This window comes from Schistocerca americana, chromosome X, assembly GCF_021461395.2.
Source record: "Schistocerca americana isolate TAMUIC-IGC-003095 chromosome X, iqSchAmer2.1, whole genome shotgun sequence".
NCBI lineage: Eukaryota > Metazoa > Arthropoda > Insecta > Orthoptera > Acrididae > Schistocerca > Schistocerca americana.
The window spans coordinates 1005338315-1005364759 of record NC_060130.1 but is presented as its reverse complement, the minus strand read 5'-3'; the positions used below and the strand labels follow the sequence as shown (position 1 = coordinate 1005364759).

General features: G+C 47.9%; 1 protein-coding gene across 1 annotated transcript in view; it reads left to right on the top strand.

The window, feature by feature from the left end:
* LOC124556443 (arrestin-C-like) overlaps nt 1-19263 on the top strand; it is a 51510-nt gene extending 32247 nt beyond the window's left edge. Inside the window, exon 3 of the mRNA XM_047130392.1 lies at nt 19080-19263. Coding sequence (XP_046986348.1) covers nt 19080-19263 — 184 coding nt within the window. The remainder of the gene's footprint in view (nt 1-19079) is intronic.
* Nucleotides 19264-26445: the final 7182 nt, after the last annotated feature.

Here is a 26445-nt window from a genome sequence, read left to right as displayed (position 1 = left end):
TGTAACTGCAAAATAGTCAAGGTCGAAGAGTAACACTAACTATTCACAACAGTTGCTCATAGCGTCCTCTTCCAACCTAGATGTTCTCATTGCAGTGCTGCGTCATGGAGACCGCAATTTTTCCGAAATCAGAGGTTTCCCAGATTTCATCAAAGGCTAAAATCATCCTTCCTTGATGCTCTTCGACGGTGTCTATTGGAGTCGCGTAGACAATTTTCTGCACATGCTCCCACAGATAAATATCTAAAGAACTGTCCAAGGACAAACTCTGCGGATACAACGTATCTGCACTGAGGTGACAAAAGTCGTGGGATAGCGATATGCACATATACAGATTGCGGTAGTACCGAAAACACAAGGCGTAAAAGGGCACTGCATTGTCGGAGCTGTCATCTGTACTCAGGTACTTCATATGAACAGCTTTCCGACGTGATTATGGCCGCACAACGAATATTAACACAAGACCGTATTTTGTAAATCCCACATTATTTCATCGATGCATCTACTCAACATCTTCAGTTGATGGTAGTTGCTGCTGTCACTACTGCAAGACGCTACTGCATCTGAAGACCTCTTCGAAACTCCCAGCTGTATCCCGGAACTGGGTAGATAGCGCCACCTGGGCCCTAGCTGACTGGTCAAAACAAGGTTCGCCAAATGTCAAAGTATACTAGTCTCGAAGCCCAACGGCAAGAACGGAATGCACCACGTCGACGAACCGTGTTTATTCTCAAGAATAGAATCCTGGACGATGCAGCCATTTCACTGCTCGAGAGAAGTCTGAACTGCGTACCAACAGCACGGACAGCTCCAATCCGAGATGTCATCGCTGGTATAGCACATGCAATTATGAAGCTTCTCAGTGACGTTGCAGAAGAGATTAGAAAGGACACCTGCCGAATTTTAACACGAGCCCCACCAAGAAAGTTTAACCTCAGCTTAGCAGAAAGGAAGGCTCTGCGAGACTTATGAGGGGATAAAGACCTCGTCATTTTACCTGCTGACAAGGAGAACGTCACGTCCTTCTCTCACGAGCTGAATACAGCGGCAAGATGGAGGCGCTACTCGACTATCCTGCTTATTGCAAGGTAAGAGAGGATCCGACTGGCAAGACCCACATGAAAACGTTAGACCTACTCAATGAGACATCTATTCCTTCTACAGTCATTAAGAGCCTGCGCCAACAGGCTGCAGTTCCCCAAAGACTGTACGGCGTACAGAAGATACATAAAGTTGAGTTTCCTCTTCGCTCCATAGTGAGCAACAATGGAGCTCCTACCTATTTTCTGGCCAAACGCCTTACTACGCTGTTGGGATCTCTCATAGGCAGGTATGACCACCACATCCGACATTCAGAGGATTTCACATGCCGCATAAAGACACTTAAGCCACAACCGTCTGATTTTTTGGTCAGCTTTGACGTTGTATGTTTATTTACGAGAGTACCTCGGCAGGACTCGTTAGCGCTTATCCGTAGCCAGTTTGAGGAAGACATTGTGGCATTGTTTAAATATGTACTTACCTCAACTTATTCCTTATTCAATGACCAATATTTTGAACACGTTGACTGTGTCGCCTTGGGAAGTCCTCTGTCTCCCATGGTGAGCAAGCATTTTATGGAAAACTTTGAGGAAAAAGCACTGCAGTCAGCAACTCTCAAACCTTCCTGCTTCTGGCGGTATGTAGACGATATATTTGAGTTGTGACCCCACAGAGTAGAGACATTACCTGTGTTTCTCCGGCATCTGAACTCGCTCCACCGAATACAGTTCACGATGGGAGCTGAAAAAGATGGCGTAAAGTTCCTGGATGTCACGGTCAGACGAAAAGCCGATGATATACTGGGGCATAGAGTCTATCGTAAACCAACTCACGTGGAGCTCTGTATTTGCAGGCCACAAGTTGTGATCACTCTGGACAACGCGGTAGTGTATTACGCTCTTTGGTGCATAGAGCACATGTGGTCTCAGATGCCGGTAATCTACCTGGTGTGCATCTAAGAGCGGTATTCCAACAGAATGGCTATCCCACTAGACAGATACGTCGTGTATTCCGTTCTAAGCAAATTCAAAGCAGGGATGTAAATGAACATGCAGAGGCATCCATTACAACGGAGTTCTTGCCCCATTTGCAGCACTTCTTCAAGAATAGAAAGAGTCCTCAGAAGGCACGACATCAAGTGTGTTTTCCGGCCACCAGTAAAATTGAGGAATTTATTGTGCTCGGTCAAAGACGACCTTGGCCTTAGGAAACGTGGCGTATATGAGAAGCCATGCCAGTGTGGAAAATCTCACACTGGGCAGACATTCCGAACCGTGAAGTAACGTTGCGTCGAACACCATCGTCATACACGCCTGGGGCAACCGGTGGCAGAGCATTGCCTGGACACGGAGCATCGTATCCCCGACCTCATCTGTGTTGTTAAGAGGGCCATTCATATCCGTAGGGCGGACAGTCTTATAGGGATGTAGGTTTTCAGTTAAGCGCCACCTGGAATCCAGCATTTGCCAACATTAAATCAAAAGAGGGAAAACATGAACTTCCGATTCGTGAGTCGATGCAACGCACTGCTGAGATTTTATTCAGCTTTTAGCCACAGGAGCGTCCGACAGCACAATCGTTTCCCACAGTGAATGTGCGGAAGGCCTTTCTGCGGTTCCGAGGCTTCCAGCTAGGGGCACTAGGGGCGCTGCTTTCCTCCAGCTGCGAGCGTCTTCCCGCGCATGCGTGTTGCCTGCTCCTGGTCCGATAAATTTCGACACCGCTCAGCGACTATCATTCGAGGGTTGGATTCCCTCTCTCCTTCATCGAAGAGTTTCACTGCCTGGGCTACTCTCAGGGTGCAACTTCGACGTGGAAGATTCCCGCCGTTTCCTTGCCGTGTCGTCTGCTTGCCGTCCATACTGCTCGCCGTCCGGCCCTCCTCGCCGCCGCCTGCCGGTGCTCGCCGCCGCCGCCGTTTGGTCGCCGCCTTCCGGTCCTCGCCGCCGCCGCCGCCGCCGCCGCCGTCGCCGCCTGCTGGGGCTCGCCGCCGCCGCCTGATCGCCGCCTGCCGGTGCTCGCCGCCGTCGCCTGCCGCCTGCCGCCTGCCGGTGCTCGCCGCCGCCGCCGCCGCCGCCGCCGCCGCCTGCCGGTCGCCGCCGTCGCCGTCTGCGCCGCCGTTTCGTCCCCGCCTTCCGGTCCTCGCCGCCGCCGCCGCCGCCGCCGCCGCCGTCGCCGCCTGCCGGGGCTCGCCGCCGCCGCCTGGTCGCCGCCTGCCGGTGCTCGCCGCCGTTGCCTGCCACCTGCCGCCTGACGGTGCACGCCGCCGCCGCCGCCGCCGCCGCCGCCGCCTGCCGGTCGCCGCCGTCGCCGTCAACCCACCACCACCACCACTATCATTTTCACCTCTCCCTCCGCTGCTCCAACCACCATCACATGGAGCTCCTCCTCCACCCCATTTCCCGTCCTTCCTTCTCTCCCTGTCCACCCCACCCCTGCACCACTTTCGGCTGTAACCACCCCCAACTCCTCCTCCCCTATCACTGTCGCCCCATCGACAGCTACTGACTTTCCGCCGCTCCCCGCACCGCCTCCGACAGGCTCCAAGCCAGCACGGATCTCTGCTCGACGTTCCACAGTCTCAGTGACACCCATGCCCCCTCCGTCTGCGTCATCCGCTGCTCAGGGTGGTCCTGCCCCCCGCCATCTCCCCCTGCAACCCGTACCCCTGCCCCCTCTCCACCCGGTCGTGCCCACGAAACCTTCAAAGCGCCCGAATGTTGACCCTTCCCCCGCAGTCTCCTCCAAAAAATCCCCCAACCCCCGTGACCCACCCACCCCCATGGACGCGGCTCCGACCCCCGCCCCTGCCCCGCCTGCCACCCACACCTTTGTCCTCTCCAATCCTGACCCTCAATTCCTTGATGCCCGCTCCCTCACCCTCGCCATCCGGAAATACTACCCCAATGCTCCCATCTCCCAACTGATTCCTCGCAAGGACTCGGTCCTCATCAAATCCCCCAGTGCTTCCCTCCACACCAATCTCCTCTCCCGCATCCCCCGTATCCAATTTTGCCAACGTGCAACCCTCACCCCCTACCACACCCCGTCCTCTCCCCGTCAGCCAAAACCTCCCCGGCGTCCCCCAACCTTCACCGCTGTGATCACGAAGCTTAGCCCCGTGATCACGGAGGCTGAGATGTTGGCGGAACTCAACTCCCGGCCCGACATTGAAATCCGCCCGGCCCGTCGCATCTTCAATGATGCCGGGCCGACTTTTCTCATGCGGATATTCACCGAATCCTCCTCCTCCATTGACCGCCTCCTCACCGAGGGAGCCCTCATCTACAATCAGCGCCATAAGGTGGATCCCTCCCGTTCCCCCGTCCAATCCTACCGCTGCCAACGCTGTCTCACCTACAACAACCACATTACCTCTGCCTGCAGGAACCCCCCTACTTGTCCCCACTGCAAAGCTTCCCACTTCCTCAAGCATTGCCCCAACCTCACCTCTCCCCCCTCCTGCAGCACTTGCAACGAACCACATCCTACCTACTCCTCGAAGTGTAAAGCGAAACCTCCACCGGTAACCCCTGAGCTCACTGTGCCTGTCCGTCCTGTTGATGACCTCATCCACCCCAACAACTTGCTCCGCCCTCCCCCTACTGCTGAGGACATCATCTGTTTCACCACCATTGTGCTCCAAAACATCCACCCCTTCCAGCGCTCACACACTCTTTCCCAAATCGCCCTCGCTGCCCGTTCCATCTTCCATCTTACCACCTATGCCACATACTCCCACAACCAGGCCCACTTCACCTTCACCCCCCTCACCACCCTTGTCTAACTCTCCACTCCCATGGTACAACAACCGTACCGTATCCTGTACCACAACATTCGCTCCCTGCCCACCCACAAACTCCTCTTCCTCCACACCGTACGTCAGCACCGCGTGGATGCCTTCGTCCTAAATGAAACCTTCCTTCAACCCCGTATCTCCGTCTCCACGGCTCCTTACACTCTACACCACACCGATAACCCGTACCCTCTCGCGCATGGCGGAGTTGCTATAGGCCACCTCAAGCACCTCCCTGTCCGGCCCCAACCTCTCCTTAACAATCCTGCCGAGCATCTCACCCTCAGCCTCTTCTTCCCCACCCTTACCATCACCTGTGCCACCATTTATGTCCGCCCTCGCACCCCCATCCCGTACGATTTCCTGGCCCTCCGCCCCTCCGGCGGTGGCATCAGTTTCTCACCACTCTCCAGGGAGACCTGGTTCCCCTGCCTCAGCACACCCGGCCCGAATCCAACACCACTCCTGATGTGGTCCTTGCCTCTCCAAACCTCCTTGGGCGCATCACCGCGGATGTCCTTGACCTCATTGGCAGTGACCATGCTCCTGTCCTCCTCACTATCTCTAACGGTCGCCATCCCCGCCACGCTCCTCGCCCTGACGTCCCTCCTAAACTTGTCCATGATTACTCCTGTGCCAACTGGGATGCCTACCGGGATTCCATTCACACCCAGGTTGACGGCCATGACCTTACCCTCCAGTCTCCTGATGACATCGCTCGCGCTGCTGCCTTTCTGCACCAGACATTGTCTGACGCCGTCGCCACCCATATCCCCACCAAAGCCATCCACCCTCACCGCCCCGCCCTGCCTCCGCAGGCCGTCCTTCTCCTTCGAGAGTCCCGCCGCCTCTACCGCTCTTTTCTCCACACTCGTGACCGGGATACACTTACGCGCCACCGGCAATTACAGCGACACATCCGCAACCTGCTTGTTGCAAAGAAACGCCGAGCCTGGCGCCAGACATGTACACAACTCAACACCACGCTCCCCATCAACTCTTCCAAGTATTGGTCTGCTTTCCACCGCCTTACTCGGAACCGCCCCACCCCCCAGTACCCTCTCCTCCTTAATGACCGTCCCTTTCCTGACAACCTCAGTAAGGCCAACCACTTTGCCTCCCACCTCTCTGATGTTTTTTCCATCCCAGATGATCCCCACTTTGATTATTCCCTCTTCCCTGATGTCATGGACCATACGAATACCTCTGTTCCTCCCCTTGCTCCTAGCTTCCAGTACTTGGGCCACACCCCACCTTCTGCACTTAACACTCCCATCACTACACAGGACATCAGCCTCACACTCCGCACTAAACGCAACACTGCTCCCGGCCACGACTGCGTTACCTACCGCCACCTCAAACACTGCCCTCCCTCCTTCCTTTCCCTCCTTGCCACCCTCTACATTGTCATCCTTGCCACTGGCTTCTATCCCGACCTGTGGAAAACCTCCCGTATCCTGATGTTCTCCAAACCCAATAAGCCTCCATCTGATGCCTCTTCCTATCGTCCTATCTGTCTCACATCGGTGTTCAGCAAGCTCTTGGAATCCATCCTTTCCCGGCGCATCCATCTCCATCTCCACCTCCACCAAAACCACCTCCTCCCAAACACCCAATGTGGCTTTCGACCTTCCTTCTCTGCTGATGACCAACTCCTCCGCCTCACTCATCTCCTCTCCCTCCAGCTTAACTCCCGTCGCTCCGCCATTTTTGTCTCACTTGACCTCGAAAAGGCCTACGACCGTGTCTGGCATCCCGGTCTCCTGTTTAAACTCCAAACCTACGCCCTTCCTATCAACTACATCCGTCTGGTTGCCTCCTTCCTCTCCCACCGCCCCTCCTATGTTACCATCCATCATGCCAATTCCCACACCTTCTACCCCTCTGCTGGTGTGCCCCAGGGCTCTGTCCTCTCCCCTCTCCTCTACCTCCTGTACACGGCAGATATGCCCCAACCCCCCCCCTCCAGTACACCTCTTGCAATATGCTGATGACACCGCCTTCCTCGCCCTCGCTCCTACCCTCCAACGGTCCCAACGCCTTCTCCAGAATCACCTTGCCTTTTTTTCTGCATGGTGTAACCAATGGCTCCTGAAACTCAATCCTTCCAAGACCCAGGCAATCATCGTAGGTCGTACCACTCGCTCCTTCCGGCTCCTGGATTTCTCCCTTACTGTCTGCGCACATCCTGTCCGCCTCACCCCCACCCTCACCTACCTTGGCCTCACCATTGACCGTCACCTCACCTGGATACCTCATCTCCGCTCCATCCAATCCAAAGCCCACAACCGCCTCCGACTCCTCAAACTCCTCTCTGGCCGGACATGGGGGTTGCACCCCTCTACCATCCTCCACACCTACAAATCCTTCATCCGTCCCATCCTCTGTTATGCCAGTCCTGCCTGGATATCTGCCCCCCCCCCCAAATTCTATCAGTCCATCCAGATCCTTGAGCGTCATGCACTCTGCCTCGCCTTCCGTATCCGCCTCCCGTCCCCCACGCGGACCCTCTATGATCTCATTCCTTTCCCCCATCTGCTCCTATTCCTCGAACATATCCGCATCCTCTACACCTCCCGCTGTCTTGAACCCCCTCACCCCCTGGCTGCTCCTCTCCTCTCCCATCCCCGCCCCCTGCCACGTCTTCACCGTTGTGTCCCCCCTACCCTCCATCTCTACACCCTCCATCTCCTTTCCCAAGGTGGCTTCCGTCAACTCCCCCTCCCGGATGATGCCCTCTCTCCCTCCATCTATCCTTCCTATCAACTCTGATCCTCAATCCCCCTCCTTTCCTCTGTCCTTTCCCTGGGCTCCCTCTTCCCCCCCCCCTTCCGTCCTGTTTTCTCCCCACTAAACCTCTCCCTACCTCCCTTCTCCCCCCCAGTCCTTTTGTATTCCCCTCCTCTGCCTACCCCACTCCCTGTCGCGTCTGCCCCCACCCCTCTTATGGGTCCTCATCCTCCTTCAGCTCTTTCCCCGGCTCCCCCCTTCGCTTTTACTCTCCTTTCCCCCCTTTTTTGTTTTCCCATCTTCTGTCCAATTTCCCCCCACCTGCTCTCGACTGTGGTGTCACATTTGCCCACTTTTTAGTGCAGTGTTCCAGTGACTATTCAGTGTTGTTTGTCTTTCTCGTGTTGCGAACAGAAACCATGCTGTCGCTAGGTGTGAATTTTATGTCCTTTGCGAACAGAATCCAGACTGTCGCCGTGTTTTTTTTTTAAATTGTCTATTGTTTTCCCTGTCTGCTTCGTATGTATTTTTATTAGCGTAATCATCCCTGTGTTGTTGTTTTAAGTTCCACGATTTCTTTTCGCCTTGTTACTCTCTAAGTCTCCGATTTTATCGCCTGTTTTTTATTATTCGCTCTCTTGATCTTTGTCACAAAATCTGTCGGCGGAAGAGCGGCATACTAAGCTGCTGCCAGCCCGCCCCCTTCGGGGGGAACTGAAATTCAATAAATGAAAAAAAAAAAAAGAGCGACTATCATCAGTAGCGTCTCGCAGCAGTGACAGCAGCAACTACCACCACCTGAAAATGTCGAGCAGTTTCGTCGATGAAATATTGTGCGAGTTGCAATATACGATCTCGCGGGAAACCCTGGGAGTGTATTTGCAACAGATCCGTCGGGACAGTCTGAAATGTCACGGAACAGTAGTTGGAGCTAGACGCAAGGGTCATTCCATTTCAGAAATTGTTAGGGAATTTAGTATTTCGAGATGTACAGTATCGAGAGTGTGCCGAGAATACCAGATTTCAGGCAATACATCTCACTACGGATAACGCAGTGGCCGACGGCCTACACCGACCGAGAGCAGCGGCAGCTGCGTAGAGTTATCGGTGATAATAGACATGCAACACTGAGTGAAATATCTGCAGAAATGAGTGACGGACGTACGGCATTAGTACAGTGTGGCAAAATTTGGAATTAAAGGGCTATGGCAAGAGACGACGGGAGCGAGTGCCTTTGCAAACAGTACGACATCGCCTGCAGCGGCTCTCCTGGCCTCGTGACGATGTCGGTTGAAGCCCAGACGACTGGAAAACAGTGGCTCGGTCAGATCAGTCCCGATCATCTTAGCTCAATATTTCTGCAGAGGACTTACAATGACTTTTTGAGCCCATCACACGTCGAGTCATTACACCACGCCGGGCAATAAGAGGTCCGAGACGATATTTGGAGGTATCCCATTACTTTTGTTAGCTGTACCCTTGGACGACGTGAGGAACATCTTCTAAATGCAACAGAACGACGTTTACATGGAACGCTGAATACGTCCGTCCGTTTAAACGGGGAGGAATTGGGAAGCTGTCGCCTGAGATACCTGGCCAAATGTTCACGGCAACCTAATATGACTTCACATACGTGTCATTCCTATTTTCGACATTCTAAAAATGACTGTTCTGAGAGCTGAGTGATCGTTCTCTGGTGAAACATGCCTCTTCTGTCCACAACACTCTCCCATCGAAATTTGAAATTTAGATGCATTTTGCATTAACATTACTTACTCTCGACGAATTCCCATTGGCCCTCGAGCTGGTAGTACGATTTGCAACAACCATATCAAGAATGTTTTTTCGTATTAAACTGTCTGCACTAAGCGTTGTCGTCTAGCTCAATTTTGTCTACAGCAGAACTTCCGATCTCCCTTGATCGCCTATCGACCGCTAGAAACGTATTCGTAGATGTAGTAACGGGGTTCGGAAATCTTGTGCCGTAAATACAGAGCATTTTGACCCGTAGCCGTATGGTAAATGCATACAGGCATATTCGTCGAAGGAATACCGATTACGCGTCATGGTGCTACTACGTTAACTGCTACGGAAGTGTGTCAAGCCCCCTCCGTCGTTGTCTTCCGACAACGATTGACTGCATCAATACTATTTCCGAAGATGATAGAATGACTTACAGATAAGTCGGCTACTTGTAGCCTACTGCTGGAAGAACAACAATGGTTACCACAGCAACAGAGATACGAGGTCTACGGCTATATGTGATGTCAGACCCATGAAAGATGCAGACTACCAACTATCGATTGATGTTGAACCAAGTTAGGGCTAGCATACAGCTACATCCGAGCGAAGTCTCAGTATGATCCAGAAAGTGAAACTAGTGAATTTCTTCATATTAACAAATGTGTATTACATAGCCAGCACGAGTGACGATAGCCCAAAGTCTGCTATCAACGATAGGATGTTTCGTATGCCATAGATACATTATCAAGATAAAATGCATTACAATAACATCACCCTTTGAAGAAGATGGGATCGGATCAATAGATATCGAAGCAAAAGGCAAAGCATTACTAGTACACAATGTCCTTGAACGGTCATAATTGAGCCCTATCGGCCTGACAAGTATACTTCTAAAACCGGTTCAGCCAGAAAAACCAAGTAGCACCAGTCAGTACGGGCAAAGTACATTCAAATTTCAGCTTTCTCAAAACCACCATAGTTGAATACAGCTACATAGCTCAGGAAGATAAAACGTGCAAAGCAATGGTACCACCATACTAAGAAACGTTCAGGTCCTACCAGAACAGGAACTAAATACACCCATTTCAGTGGGCCTGAGATGTGGAAGAATATTCACAACAAACAGCTTACGTCAGCTGTTACGACAGAATGGTACACGATAGTCAATGAAACGATTGCAGTCTGCACGAAGTTATACTCTATCCACCTTGCGGATTCACCAAATTGTGATAAGTTTAATGAAGAGAATGCACATATACACTAGTTCACATGTCAACACGCACATGGAATATGCGAATGGACTCAGCAAAACTTGTGTCACCGCAGTATGTCAGGAGACAAGAAGTTGTGATCCCAGACCAAAATCGATGCTCCAGCTAGAAAAACCGTATGGTAATCTGACTATCGGGTCAATTTGTACACTATATGATAACATCAGAAACACCGAGTCTCGCGGAATTTAAGTTGAAAGTGGCAACATTACACTATGAGCTGTAAAACAAACGAAATTATCAGTACAATTTTACCTTTACCTTGTAATTAACAGCAATACTTTTACTCATTATGTTACTTGCATTTTAAATGCACCTTATAGTCTCAAAGTAGGATACACGCAGTTGAAAGAAAATTTGCCACAACTTAGGAGGAGAAATTTGATTTATCTCTTTCTCGAATTTTGATGAAAAAGAAACAAGAACCGCAGCTGCTATAGATGATGAGCGATTAGAATTCGACAATCTATCACAATTGTTTGTATTTATAAAGACCTATACGTTGAATTTTTAGAAATAAGAGAGGTGTATGGGGTTCCAGATGAAGGAGAAATTACTTTCCATTTTAAGGATGAAGGAATACTATCTGGAAGATACCGTGTGTGAAGAAAGCTAGTGGCGTTTCTTGCTAATGGTTTTCCATAATCCATGCTGATTCGTGGAGGGAAGAATGAATGTCGTACTGTGCCTAATGACTGAGCCACTAGAATAAGAGAAATTCAAGCTCAGACAAAAGCGCTGGGACGATCTTACTTGACGCCTAACATCCGTGAATGGAATAGGAAGGGGAGAAACCGATACATACCGTCTACAATCACTCATAAAGAAGCAGCGACTACTGCATAAAGAAAGGAAACCAAAAGACATGGCTTCAAAATGAAAGACGCTGAATGAAACACCTATGACTGCAGTACATGAAGCTTTCAGACTCTTCCACAGAAAAATCATTTTAAAATTTAGCTCATGCTTAGAGGCTGCCTGTCGCACCAATGTTAGTGTCCAGACACTCATAGATCAGGAGTCCAAACTGTGGATAGCAATAGGAGAAAAAGCAATATGCCGTAGATCCCTCTAACAGAAAACTGCGTCTAGTGGTTAGAAGTAAGCGCAGATCACACTGGTCTGTAGGAATGATCCACAAAACTACCATAGAGTCTGTTTAACGTCCATGCGTTGTAGAGTCCTAAAATATATTTAAAGCTAAAGCATAACGAAGAATCTTGAACAGGATGACATCCTCTATGAGCACCAGTATGGATTCTGAAAACATTGGTCTATCGAAAACGAACTCACGCATCCCTCACATAACGTCCTAAAAGCTATGGATTAAGGCTATTAGATACGTGCCATATTTCTTGGCTGCTAAACAGCATTTGACTGGGTCAACACCAGCGCTTATTAACAAAAGTACGATCGTATGGGATTTTAAACAGAATTTGTGACTGAACTGAGGTTTTTTTTGGTAGAGAGGACGCAGTGTGTTGTCTTGGAAGTTATAACTTCCTGCTAAAAGCGTTTGACCAGTAACACCTAGGTAAACATGAGTGCAAGTGCACTACTTAGCCGCCATCTTGACTATAAATTATTGCAATTATAAGAACAGTTACGTACTATTAATTTTAATTATAATTACAGTTGTAATCTATTGCCGGCCAGAGTGGCCGAGCGGTTCTAGGCGCTACAGTTTGCAACCGCGCGACCGCTACGGTCGCAGGTTCGAATCCTGCCTTGGGCATGGATGTGTGTGATGTCCTTAGGTTAGTTAGGTATGAGGAGTTCTAAGTTCTAGGGGCCTGATGACCTCAGCAGTTAAGTCCCATAGTGCTCAGAGGCGTTTGAATCATTTTTGTAATCTATTAATAATAATCAAAACAAGGTCCAAATGAGCTGTTTGCTTAAATAAGTACTCTAGGGCAAGAGGCCGGTTTTTTACATTTGTCTTAGACTGCACATATCTGCACCAATAAAGGCTGCTGGAAGCCGTTAAAACCCAGAGCCATCCGGCTTTTTCATGTAAAGGAGAAGAGCGGTAAACGGCGAAGTAATTTTTAGATTTCGTTGTGTATGCTGATTTTTAGTGAAGTTCCATTACATATTCTGGCATTTTCCAAACTGTCACTGAACTGATATTTCTGTCTGTGTAGAGGGGCAGGATGAGACTTCCGTTTCCGAGTATCATAAATTCTTCTCCTTGGAGAGTTGAAAGGGGGCTGCCACCCATAGAGGTGCTATCGTTATCTACATTCATGTGCAAGTGAGGAAGAAAATCACTTGTACCTTCCACAGAAGTTTGAATATTTCAAAACCAATATATTTCGGTCTTTTGACGTACATTTTAGACTGTCATTAGCTCTTGTTACAATGGATGCCGAGGACCTAAGATAACCCGCACGTAGGACAAAATGTTGAATTCGCAGTTCACTGCAGTTCTGTCGAAATTACTCAAAATTGTTACGCACCACTAACAAGCGACATGAGACACTGAGATAAGGAATCTCTCTCCTCCACGATAAGCCGTCTCTGCGAACTTGTGTGAGACCATTGCGAGGTTCCGGATGGAATCTTGGTTATTCACGTAACAGTGCAACGATTCCTTCTCATTCTTGGATTTATTTCGGCACTTACGGTGACTAACCTCTTGAAAGTCTGAGTATCTGTAAAAAATGTTGTTTCTCTGTTTTCTTTCCACGTTAAACTAGCTATAGATGTCCTCGCAAATGGCTGCTGGGAAATTTCTCATCCAGCTTCAGTAGGAAAGTATCGAGTAAATTCTTGAGGTGGAAAAACCACTCCATGAATCCAAGATTACTGCGCGTTATTTTTTCAGTGATCCTCATGAGGTACTTTTCAATAACTGATTCAAATTAAATAATTTGCAGGTAAATGAGACACTGAAATTCCAGAGAAAAGTTGGCTGGACACTGGCAGGTGGTGGAAATTTATGTTTAGGTTTATATGAAAAAAAACAACTTCAATGTATTAGAAGTGCGGAAAAAGTCGTGTATGTAAAAACCTTCATACGCTTGGAGCTGCTGGTATATTTATGGCTTTCTTAGTCTACTAAGTAACGGACGAATAAATAGTGTGTATAGCTAATAGGTTGACGCGGTTGGTGATACTGAACTGAATCTCTCTGCGTACAGTGCTTTTGCGCTGCGTTATTAATTTTCTGGGCATTGTCTGGATGTAATCAGCTGTATGGAAATTCCATTATAGAGTAATCCACACGCTGGAATAAATCGTTCAGTCAAAGTGGAATTAGCGAATTCGGATCATACGTTTCACATCGCTGGTAGCAATTTTGAGAAATGATGTTTGTTTAGTGAAATATACTTCAGGACAATGTAATTAATAAAATTCTAATTAATATCCGCCCATAATAAAGCTTTGTTGAAGAATGGAATGGAACATCGAATGTACATTGGTGGCCCTTAATATTGCAATATCATGAAAGGGGCCTACAACAAAAATTTGGCACGAAGTGTGCTAAATGCTTGGATATGAAAATGATTAAGATATCAGCACATCTGCAAAAGGTAGGTAGCAGTAATTCCATCTACATTCTGTATATAAAGAGAGATTAAGCAGCGTGTTGCTCATTGAGAAATTTCATTTGAGTATTGGGTGTTTGTGTGAAGATCGTGTTATGCCTTGTATGAAGGAAAAGCGTCTACCAACAAATTTTGGAATTCGACAACTATGGTGACTGTTTTTATCGTTCTGCGATATTATGCTTGCGTTGTTCGGGATGTCACCATTAAAATGCGAATCTGGAACGATGGATTCAGGAGGACAGTATTCGGCACCATTCAAGGGGTCACATTGCCACAGCAGAATAGCGCCCGAGCATGCAGTTACATGGTTCTATCAGCAATGCAGGCTCATACAATTTAGTAAGGAAATGGGCTTGTATCCAGCAATACAATAATGCACACTAACAATATGACAGCATCTGGAGCACTCAGTGACGACTGTTGCGGCTGCCCTTGACGCGGCAGCAGATACGCGCACGCCGACACAAATGCGCCCAACGCCAATACTGGATGCACGACAGAAAGAACGTCGTCTATTCATATGAGTCTCATTTGTGCATTCAGTGGTGAACATATTTGTGTGTTTAGTTTCGGAGGAGAAAGAACGTTTCGCCGGCCGCAGTGGCCGTGCGGTTCTAGGCGCTACAGTCTGGAACCGAGCGACCGCTACGGTTGCAGGTTCGAATCCTGCCTCAGGCATGGATGTGTGTGATGTCCTTAGGTTAGTTAGGTTTAATTAGTTCTAAGTTCTAGGCGACTGATGACCTCAGAAGTTAAGTCGCATAGTGCTCAGAGCCATTTGAGAAAGAACGTTTCCAGACTGAACTTGTCCTCGTCATATGGGCCCAGCACCTGACATGATGGTATGGGGTGCCATTGTGTACATAACACGATCACCTGTGGTTCGAATAATCAGTAATATGGGCAGCATATGTTATATTTATGACGTGTTAAGGCCGGAGGCTCCGTTCTATAACCGAGGTGTCCTTGACGTTATCTTCCGCAAGACAACAAAAGACCACATAATCTCCATGCTGCCGTGACCTACTGTGATATACACTCGTGTTCAGAAAAAAGAAACCGACACCTTGAAAGACTAGAAGTAGGACGTTCATATTCACAGGACATCTACTTTAGTATGTTCCACAGAAATGATTAGCATTTGAACCATGTCGGGTCGAGGGTTCAGTGTCAACATCGATATTGCGGTGCAACACCGCCTACCGGTAAAACGTGCGTGCGACCCTCGTTGTCGCTACAAACTGAAGGTAATGGATCAGTGTGACCTGAGCAAACGTGCAGGATGCCTCGCCGATGTATGCGCGAACCGCCCATCATCTCAATGACTTTGAAAGAGGGCGAATTAATGGCACGAGAGAATGAGATGCATCCGTCCGCTAAATTACTGCTCGTGTGAGACGAAGTGTTTCGGTAGTGCAACGGATGTGTGTAGAATGGTTCACGGAAGGCCGTAGAACACGACGAGATGGGTCAGGTCGCACCACGCAGACCAACTCGTGAAAAGATCGACACCTCATCCGTATCGCATTGCAGGGCAGATTCTGCGTCCTCTACGCAACAGTGGAACAGTGTAACACATCGTACATTACCAGGGGTGAGAGTCCGTCGCTGTTTATTACGCCATGGGTTTCGTACGCGTCATCCACTTTTCCTCCTGCCTTTGATGAATGTGCAGAAACGTTCTAGACGGCAAAGCTATATGGAACGATTTCACTGGGGTCGGGACTGGTATTAGACAGTGTTTTCGGTCAAATCGAGTTTCTGTTTGTTTGGAAATGATGGCCGCATTTTGGTTCGTCACAGACAGGGGGAGTGGCATCACAGTGACTGCATTCACCCAAGACATACAGCGCCAACTCCATGCCTTATGATGTGGGGTGCTTTTGGTACAAACATTAATCGCAGTTGGTGCGTGTCCAGAGCACTGTGACCGACGTGAATGACATCCTGCGACCCGTAGCCATACCTCTTCTGAACGACACACCGGACGCCGTTTTTCTGCAAGACAATGCACCACCACATGTTGCTGCACGAACACGTGTGCGTTGTTGGTGTCGCAGAATGGCAGCCTTTTGTCCTGACACGTCAGATCACCAGACTTGTCGCCAATAGAAGATGTGTGGGATATGGTGAAACGACGGGTGCAGCACTGTGGCCTAATGCCGATCATCGTAGATGAACTTTGGAACCAGGAGAATGCAGCATGGATGTCTACACCACAGGACAGCTTTGGCGCCTTATACGCGTCGATGCCATCACGCATGGAACAAATTATCAGGGCCCATGGCTGACCCTATGCCTACTAGGCAACAGGACACATGCTGAACCGAGATGATTGAAGTGCTAATTATTTCTGCAGAACATATTAATGTACATGTCCTGTGAATAGGAACGTCCTCTCTCTCGTCATTCGAGGTGTTCTATTTTTTTTTTTTTTCTAAACAAAAGTATAGATTGTGTCCGACTGTTTCTCTGGACAGTATATACTCCAGATCGCTCATCCACTGAATAAATTTGGTCTCGGATAGCCGAGCCAAGAGACAGGCACGCGATCACTCTAGCTACTAAGGTTGGTGGACCGTAGCATACAACAGAAGTACGAGCAACATGGAGTGGCGTACCCGTATCTCCCATCCGAGCTCAGTTCAGCTCGATGCCCATCCAGTTTAAAGGCATAGGCGGCAGCTCTGTGTGTGAGTATCTCAAGCGCAGGACAAACCCTCCCTCCAGGCCACAGCCAATGTGTGATGACAGACCTCACAGCTTGGATTGTGACAGCGTGCTGGCTTCACACGGTGCGGTTAATCACTCACAAGGGAAGCTCCACATCGCACCCCCCTCAGATATAGTGGTAAGATGGCTCATTGGATAGCCCGTCAAAAACTGAACACAGTTGAATCATGAAAACAGGAAGGACGTGTACTGAACTGTGGAAAAAAGAAGCAAAATAGAAAAAGTGACCGGTCGAAGCAACATTTCATCACCGTGGTGTCGTGGTCATGTGGTCACGGTGTTGAACTGCGAAGCGGGCGATCCGGGTTCAATTTTCCCTCATTTATAACTTTTCTTTTTTTTTTCAGAAAATTGCGAACTGTCCGTCCGGTTATCGACGTGTCTGTTCGCTGTATTCAAATCTGTGTCTGTGTCGTGTATAACATACGTTTACAACAGCGACGTGTAACGAAGGGACCTCCAGACGTACGTACCTGCTATTTGTTCTACACAACTACCACATGTACTGTTTCTTGCGTTCCATTTTGAAAATATTGATTCTTGAATTCCTTCGTTGTAACTTAGTTCACATCCGTTTATTTGCTTTATCATTTCTGTGGGAGGTCTATGAGGCACTCACTATTCATCACATTTACTTGTGACGGTGCTGTATTCTTACCATATGACTCATATTCTATAATTACGAGTAGTATGTAGTGTGACGACTGCCAGGGCCGCCCGGTGTAGCCGCGAGGTCCCGGCCGCCTTGCCACGGTGTGTGCCGCTCACCTCGTCGGAGGTCCGCCCCCGGTAGCTGAGTGGTCAGCGCGACAGAATGTCAATCTTAAGGGTCCGGGTTCGATTACCGGCTGGGTCGGAGATTTTCTCCGCTCAGAGAGTGGGTGTTGTGTTGTTCTAATCATCATCATTTCATGCCCATCGACGCGCAAGTCGCCGAAGTGGTGTCAAATCGGAAGACTTTCAGCCGGCGAACGGTCTACCCGGCGGGAGGCCCTAGCCACACGACATTTCCATTACCCCGTCGGAGGCTCGAGTCCTCCCTCGAGAATGTGTGTGCGTGTGTGTGTGTGTGTTGTCCTTAGCGTAAGTTAGCACAAGTTAGATTATGTAGCGTGTAAGCATAGGGACCGATGACAGCTGTTTCCTCCTGTAGGAACTTAACACCAGCAATCACCACGGCTGCCATGACTACAGAAGGAGAACATCTACGTCAATGACCAGGCCGACAGGTCATAATTTTGTGAAAAAAATGAAAAACTGACACGAAGTAGGCTTGAAAACGGATCTCCCACTTCGCAGCCCAACACCGTGATTACACGGCCACGTCGCCACAGTACGTGCAAATTGCTTGATGTTGCACATCTTGAGCTGGGACCGTTCACTGTTTCTATGTGGCTTCATTTTTCACGGTTCAGTACACCTTCTTCTTGGGTCATGCTTGAACTGGTTGCAGTTTTTGAAGGGCTGTCCACTAGGACATTTCACCACTAAATCTGAGGGCTTACGATGGGGAGTTTTCCTTGTCAGAAACTGAAAGCTGGGAAACAAAAATCCTTGCTATGGGATGCGTAATTCACACGAGTATACTCGATAGCTGTGAGTCACAAGTCTCAGAGATTAGCTCTTTCACAAGATCTTTGCTGAAAACGACACGATTAGTTAAAAGCGACCTGAATTGTTGAGACGAAGTACCCACTGATATCATTCGGTTGGAAAGCATAAAAACCGATGGCTGCGTTTACCATTATTAGAAATGTATGGCGAACTTCGGACACACCTTCTCCTCCAGACATCATAATGACCGTGCGACTGAGCATTGCTCAGATTTGTTCATCTGCAGCCACTCGGTGGAGATCCATACACTGAACAGTATACAATCCTCCATCGCTACCACATTGTACTGGCAGTGTATTGAACATTCCTCGACCTTGTTCTATTTGTTTGGCTACTGGTGAGACCAAAGCTAATTCGTGCTCAGTGTTTCCTTCACGTTGTGCCAGGCGTCGGGATATGGCTGGTGTATTTAGGTACCTTGCGGTTACGTTGAAAGCAAGTGGGTAGGGCAAGGCGGGGTCATGTGTTCGACTGTTGACGAATCATAGGACTAATAAACAGAAGTGTGTTTATTCAGTACGTAGAGTACAGCAGCCGTAATGTTGTCTTGCGGCGATTAGCGCCCAGCTATGTACGCCGCTTCTGGTGTGTCGGTAGTGTGCTGAGTTCAACAAGCAGCCTTGAAAACACGGCCAGCTCACAGTGTTGTGTCGCCGAACAGGTGGCGGCGACGCAGAGACACTCTGATAGCGCTATAGCGAGTGAGGTGGAGATCCGGCCCCACGCAGAAGGCCAGCACTGGGCAATGACAGGCCTCGCTGAAAGAGGTCACACGGGCTAGTGCAGACGTGCGGCAGAGAGCAGGTAACCCCTATTACAGAAGGGAACCAGGGACCCCAGCGCAGGATGCAGCGACAGTTGCCCACAGAGGCTAGCCTGCAGCAGTAGTGTGTTCAACAGAATATAAAGAACCACGCCACAAAGACTGATTCGCGCTCACTATATCACGCTTAACAAACAAGACAGAGACTGCTGCACCCTCGAGGGCGCTGAACTAACCTGACTAACAGGACACAAGACGGAAAAGGAGACGTTGCCAGAGGGCAAACACAGCCAGAGGCAGACAAATGACACAACAGAACTACACAACGGGAAAGACCTACTCAAGGCAAACTAAAGGAGACAAGAAGAGAGCACTGGGAGGAACACGTAGCAAAGCAATTACAAATTGACACCTAGGGTCAGCCACATAAAATAAAGGCCGAAAAAATAAAATCTCCCTCAGTTCCGGTCACCTTAAGCGAGGTCCGCCCCAGTAGCTGAGTGGTCAGCGTGACGGATTGCCGTCCTCTGCGCCCGGGTTCGATTCCCGGCTGGGTCGGAGATTTTCTCCGCTCGGGGACTGGGTGTTGTGTTGTGTTCATCATCATTTCCTCCCCATCCGGCGTGCAGGTCGCCCAATGTGGCGCCGAATGTAATAAGACCTGCGATATGGCGGCCGGACCTGCCCCGCGAGGGGCCTCCCGGCCAATGACGCCAAACGCTCATTTCCATTTCCATACCTTAAGCGAGGACGATGAACCTATGGGCTAAGGATGGAGAAACTTGGCGCAATTTCCGCTTAATAATCTACTCCCAGACGATGATCCTATGACTGGCACAATACAACAAAGACTGAGAATGAACTGTACAGGGAACACATAACTTAATGAATTACATACCCAGTTGCTAGGGAAGAGGTCTCATTGGCAGTTGTCACTCTGAAGAAAAACTAACCTAAGGACATCACACATATCCATGCACGAGGCAGGATTCGAACCTGCGACCGTAGCGGTCACGCGGTTCCAGACTGAAGCGCCTAGAACCGCACGACCACACCGGCTGGCGAACCTTAGTCCCACAGACCTGTTGTTGTTGTTGTTGTGGTCTTCAGTCCTGAGACTGGTTTGATGCAGCTCATCATGCTACTCTATCCTGTGCAAGCTTCTTCATATCCCAGTACTTACTGCAGCCTACATCCTTCTGAATCTGATTAGTGTATTCATCTCTTGGTCTCCCTCTATGATTTTTACCCTCCACGCCGCCCTCCAGTACTAAATTGGTGATCCCTTGATGCCTCAGAACATGTCCTACCAACCGATCCCTTCTTCTAGTCAAGTTGTGCCACAAACTCCTCTTCTCCCCTATTCTATTCAATACCTCACCATTAGTTATGTGATCTACCCATCTAATCTTCAGCATTCTTCTGTGGCACCACATTTCATAAGCGTCTATTCTCTTCTTGTCTAAACTATTTATCGTCCATGTTTCACTTCCTTACATGGCTACTCTCCATACAAATACTTTCAGAAACGACTTACTCACACTTAAATCAACACTCGATGTTAACAAATTTCTCTTCTTCAGAAACGCTTTCCTTGCCGCTGCCAGTCTACATTTTATATCCTCTCTACTTCGACCATCATCAGTTATTTTGCTCCCCAAATAGCAAAACTCCTTTACTACTTTAAGCTTCTCATTTCCTAATCTAATTCCCTCAGCAACACCCGACTTAATTCGACTACATTCCATTATCCTCGTTTTGCTTTTGTTGATGTTCATCTTATACCCTCCTTTCAAGACACTGTCCATTCCGTTCAACTGCTCTTCCAAGTCCTTTGCTGTCTTTGACAGAATTACAATGTCATCAGGGAACGACAAAGTTTTTATTTCTTCTCCGTGGATTTTAATACCTACCCCGAACTTTTCTTTTGTTTCCTTTACTGCTTGCTCAATATACAGATTGAATAACAGACCTATAAGTCTCATAAACTCCCTAGCTAAGGCGCAGCAATGACTTCCACGTAACCACTTACAGGAACATAGAGAACTCTACGTCCTTAACCCATCAGTACACATTCAGAGTAGGAAAATCAATGGAAAATGCAGTAAATACAGTGTTTAACATCATAGGGAACACTCAACTTTAGTATGCTATTGCTATCTTAATCGGTATTGTAGGCGGCTTCGACAGTCTTTGGCAGTTTGCACTGTTTGCTCGATTCCGTAACCTTCAGCTACCTGCTTCCCCCTGCAACTGTTTTTTCGATTATAATATCAGCAAGGCTCGATTTGTAAATCCACATTTTGAGACAACGCAATAGAGCCCCTCATGCATCTCATAGACGAGGACTGAAATACTGGCGGAGTCTTGGCATACGCCGATGACCTGTTAGTACTGGTTTCCGCAGACAATGTGTCGTCACTAAAGAGCAAAGCCAGTGGTATCATAAACACTATACAATATTATTGCAACATGAATAAACTAATAATTTTAGCACACAAGATAGCATATATATTAGTGAAATGCGCATTAAAGTGATGCCCACCGATTAAAATACACAACATAAACATTAAATGAGAAACAGCCACATAATACGAAAATACCATTACATCCAACACATTCGCGTAACTACCAGCAAAGCAGAGAAAATAATCTACTAACTTGCACGCATAAACACTACACAGTACTCGTACATAGTACCAATCACACAAATCACAGCACACCACTGCGCTTTCTATGAATCGATCGGTGGTGAGCTTCGCAGTAAATGTATCGACACACAGAATTGCTTTTGTTAGCAAGAGGACAGCAGTGAGACGTGGACATCGAACTCCTGAGGTTGTCGGGGCATGACGCACTAAGATATCAAGCTGCATGCTACTGACTTAACGCCGGCCGGGGTGGCCAAGCGGTTAAAGGCGCTACAGTCTGGAACCGTGCGACCGCTACGGTCGCAGGTTCGAATCCTGCCTCGGGCATGGAGGTGTGTGATGTCCTTAGGTTAGTTAGGTTTAAGTAGTTCTAAGTTCTAGGGGACTGATGACCTTAGGAGTTTAGTCCCATAGTGCTCAGAGCCATTTGAACCATTTTACTGACTTAAGAGAGACGACATAAGATTAAAATGGTTCAAATGGCTCTGAGCACTATGGGACTTAACGTCTGAGGTCATCAGTCCCCTAGAACTTAGAACTACTTAAACCTAACTAACCTAAGGACATCACACACATCCATGCCCGAGGCAGAATTCGAACCTGCGACCGTAGCGGTCGCGCGGTCCCAGACTGAAGCGCCTAGAACTGCTCCGCCACACCGGCCGGCTAACAGGGGGAGACATCGAGCTCAAACATAAATGAATAATTGGCAGCCTGATGACCGGTAACGGAAGTGGTATCAAAGTGATAAAGGTAGTAGGGTGCACACACTTTTCCGATTTTCAGGGAACGGTTATGGGTGAGTCATGCCAATCCCAGCCGTGGCATGGTCCATTTCCAGTCTGGTCATGATGCATATCCAGCGCACCTACAACGCTTGTCCCTTTCTGTGGGTAGCAACTGCGAATGTGGTGCACACGGATCCTCTGAACACATCGTCCTGTACTGCGAGGGATACTCACATACACGTCGAAACATAACGGGAATCACAACCCGAACATCACGACACACACAGGGACTCAAACGAATGGAGACAAGTAAACGAACTAAGTTGTGCGCTCTTGAATTGTGCCCTTATGAAACCCTTTAAATAACATACGCCAAGCCCTATGAATAATTAATGATATACAAAACACAAATAAGTGACAGTTTTAAAAAGAGGATATATAGTAATAGTTCCACGGGACAAAGATAATACCTGAGCACAGTGTTAAGATGCACTCCCAGTCATTTATTTAACTCAAAGACAAATTACGTTGAATGGTGACCTTACACATGCTAATTTTATGCACAATGAAAAAATATGAAATAAATGACCTAGATGAGCAAGCAGAGCGTTCGCAGCCAACGACGAATATAAGCCACAAGCATAGTGCAGTGCACCAGAATCAGAAACCTGTACCAAATCCTAAGACTCTGTCAGTTTACTCGAGTCTGTATCCATTAACTAATTCGCTATACCATTGTTCAGAAACAAAATAATCTATACCAGCACTCATCGATCATACTCTCTCTAAGTGGCGAACTGTTGCACTGAAGAAACTACCAAGGATACTGCACAGAAATTTAATTTCTGTAATTTTTTTATATTTATGGTACATAAAGTTCAGAACACAAATACCAGTGTCCTAAAGCAATTAGATGCAACTCTCAAAAATTCTCGAGAGAATCGACTTTGAAATTTTCCGAGCGTCGTTAATTCAGTAATTTACGGTCGATTTTGCCGCTGGGTCGCGTGGCTCTGTGTTAGGACGTTCGCCTGCAACGTGGCTGGCCCAGCTTCGATTTTCGGTTAAGGTAAGTTTTTTAACAACGGTGCATGTTCTACAAGCATTTCCGTGGGTGGACCAGTTCGATTTACATGTGATGTAAAATTTTTAACAATGTTACATGTTTTACAAACATTCCCGTGAAGCATAAAATACGTAAACATGGGAAAAAAGGAAATCGGTAGCGCTTGATACTGGTAAGCGCTGGTTCGAGTCTCGTTTCGGTATTTTTTTTTCCTTTTTGTTTTGCATCTTCTCTTCATCTAATACCTACGTCATTTATATGTAACCTGCATCAAACATACGAAAAATAACACAAATATATTTGTCACTTTTTTTATGAAAAATGTACAGTTTCTGAACACGCATCATACACAAAATATAAATTCGGAATTACCGATATTTTATAAAATATCGTAATAAAGATCGTTTGGATGAAAAACATTAGAAATAATTTCCTTCATTTTTATGTTATTAACGATTCGCGGAAATGCTCGTAGAACATGCACCATTATCTAAAAATTTGCATCATCCAGGAATTGCACACAGGCCGCGCGAGCATTCTATCACAGAGCCATGTGCCTCATCCATAAATTAAGCAGGGAATTACATTATTAAAGACGCTCCGATAACTTCAACATCGATCTTTCTAGAGAATTGTTTAGAGTTCAGTGAACTGCTTTGGGCTACGGATGTTTAAGTTCTGAACTTGACGTACCGGAAACATAAAGAATTACAAAAATCCGACTGCTGTGCGGTCTGCTTGCGGCGGAACTGCTTCTGTGAGTTTCAGTGTCACTGAAGCAAGCTGCAAGTTGATATTCACCTACCACAGATCGGCGTCTGCTCAGCGTCCCTTCACTCTGCAACGTAAATACTTACAAGGTGATGAAAAAGCAGCGTTGATGAGAACAGCACCTAATATCTACAATTACTGAGGCCGCGTAAATCTCGTTGTGATTGTTCCTATAAATATTCATAATAAATTTTCGGGGGGAAAATGGAGTCCTGATCTTCATTGGAAGTTCGGAAATCTGATAAAAGTAGATTTTTTTTCGTTGCTTAAACATGTGTCATCAGCCCACATTTAGTATGCAAAACTGCTATTATAAGTTCCCAGTTTATGTCACCCGTAAAGCAGCCAGAATTCTCCTAAGTCCATTCCGAGAATAATCACGCGAATATACAGTCACTTTCTACATATGTCGTTGTTTTCTTAGTTAAGTCATTCAGTGGATTTCTTTCACAGAGCTTGCTCGCCAAATACACTACTGGCCATTAAAATTGCTACACCACGAAGATGACGTGCTACAGACGCGAAATTTAACCGACAGGAAGAAGATGCTCTGATATGCAAATGATTAGCTTTTCAGAGCATTCACACAAGGTAGGCGCCGGTAGCGACACCTACAACGTGCTGACATGAGGAAAGTTTCCAGCCGATTTCTCATACACGAACAGCAGTTGACCGGCGTTGCCTGGTGAAACGTTGTTGTGATGCCTCGTGTAAGGAGAAGAAATGCGTACCATCACGTTTCCGACTTTGATAAAGGTCGGATTGTAGCCTATCGCGATTGCGGTTTATCGTATCGCGACATTGCTGCTCGCGTTGGTCGACATTTAATGACTGTTAGCAGGATATGGAATTGGTGGGTTCAGGAGGGTAATACGGAACGCCGTGCTGGATTCCAACAGCCTCGTATCACGAGCAGTCGAGATGAGAGGCATGGCTGTAACGGATCGTGCACCCACGTCTCGATCTCTGAGTCAACAGATGGGGACGTTTGCAAGACAACAACCATCTGCACGAACAGTTCGACGACGTTTGCAGCAGCATGGTCTATCAGCTCGGAGACCGTGGCTGCGGTTACCCTTGATGCTGCATCACAGACAGGAGCGCCTGCGATGGTGTACTCAACGACGAACCTGGGTGCACAAATGGCAAAACGTCATTTTTTCGGATGAATCCAGGTTCTGTTTACACCATCATGATGGTTGCATCCGTGTTTGGCGACATCGCGGTGAAAGCACATTGGAAGCGTGTATTCGTCATCGCGATACTGGCGTATCAACCGGCGTGATGGTATGGGGCGCCATTGGTTACACGTCTCCTTCACCTCTTGTTCGCATTGACGGCACTTTGAACAGTTGACGTTACTTTTCAGATGTGTTACGACCTGTGGCTCTACCCTTCATTCGATCCCTGCGAAACCCTACATTTCAGCAGGATAATGCACGACCGTATGTTGCAGGTCCTGTACGGGCCTTTCTGGATACAGGAAATGTTCGACTTTTGCCCTGGCCAGCACGTTCTCCAGATCTCTCACCAATTGAAAACGTCTGGTCAATGGCGGGCGAGCAACTGGCTCGTCACAATACGCCAGTCACTACTCTTGATAAACTGTGGTATCGTGTTGAAGCTGCTTGCGCAGCTGTACCTGTACACGCCATCCAAGCTCTGTTTGACTCAATGCCCAGGCGTATCACGGCCGTTATTACGGCCAGAGGTGGTTGTTCTGAGTACTGACTTGTCAGGATCTATGCACCCAAATTGAGTGAAAATGTAATCACATGTCAGTTCGAGAATAATATACTTGTCCAATGAATACCCGTTTATCATCTGCATTTCTTCTTGTGCAGCAATTTTAATGGCCAGTTGTGTATATTCTGTAGTAGAACATAGAACATCGCCATGCGGAATTTTCTAAGTCCAACAAGTCACACGCGTATATCTACCGAGCAAAATATCCCACGACTCTCAAACTTTTACAAATTGTTGA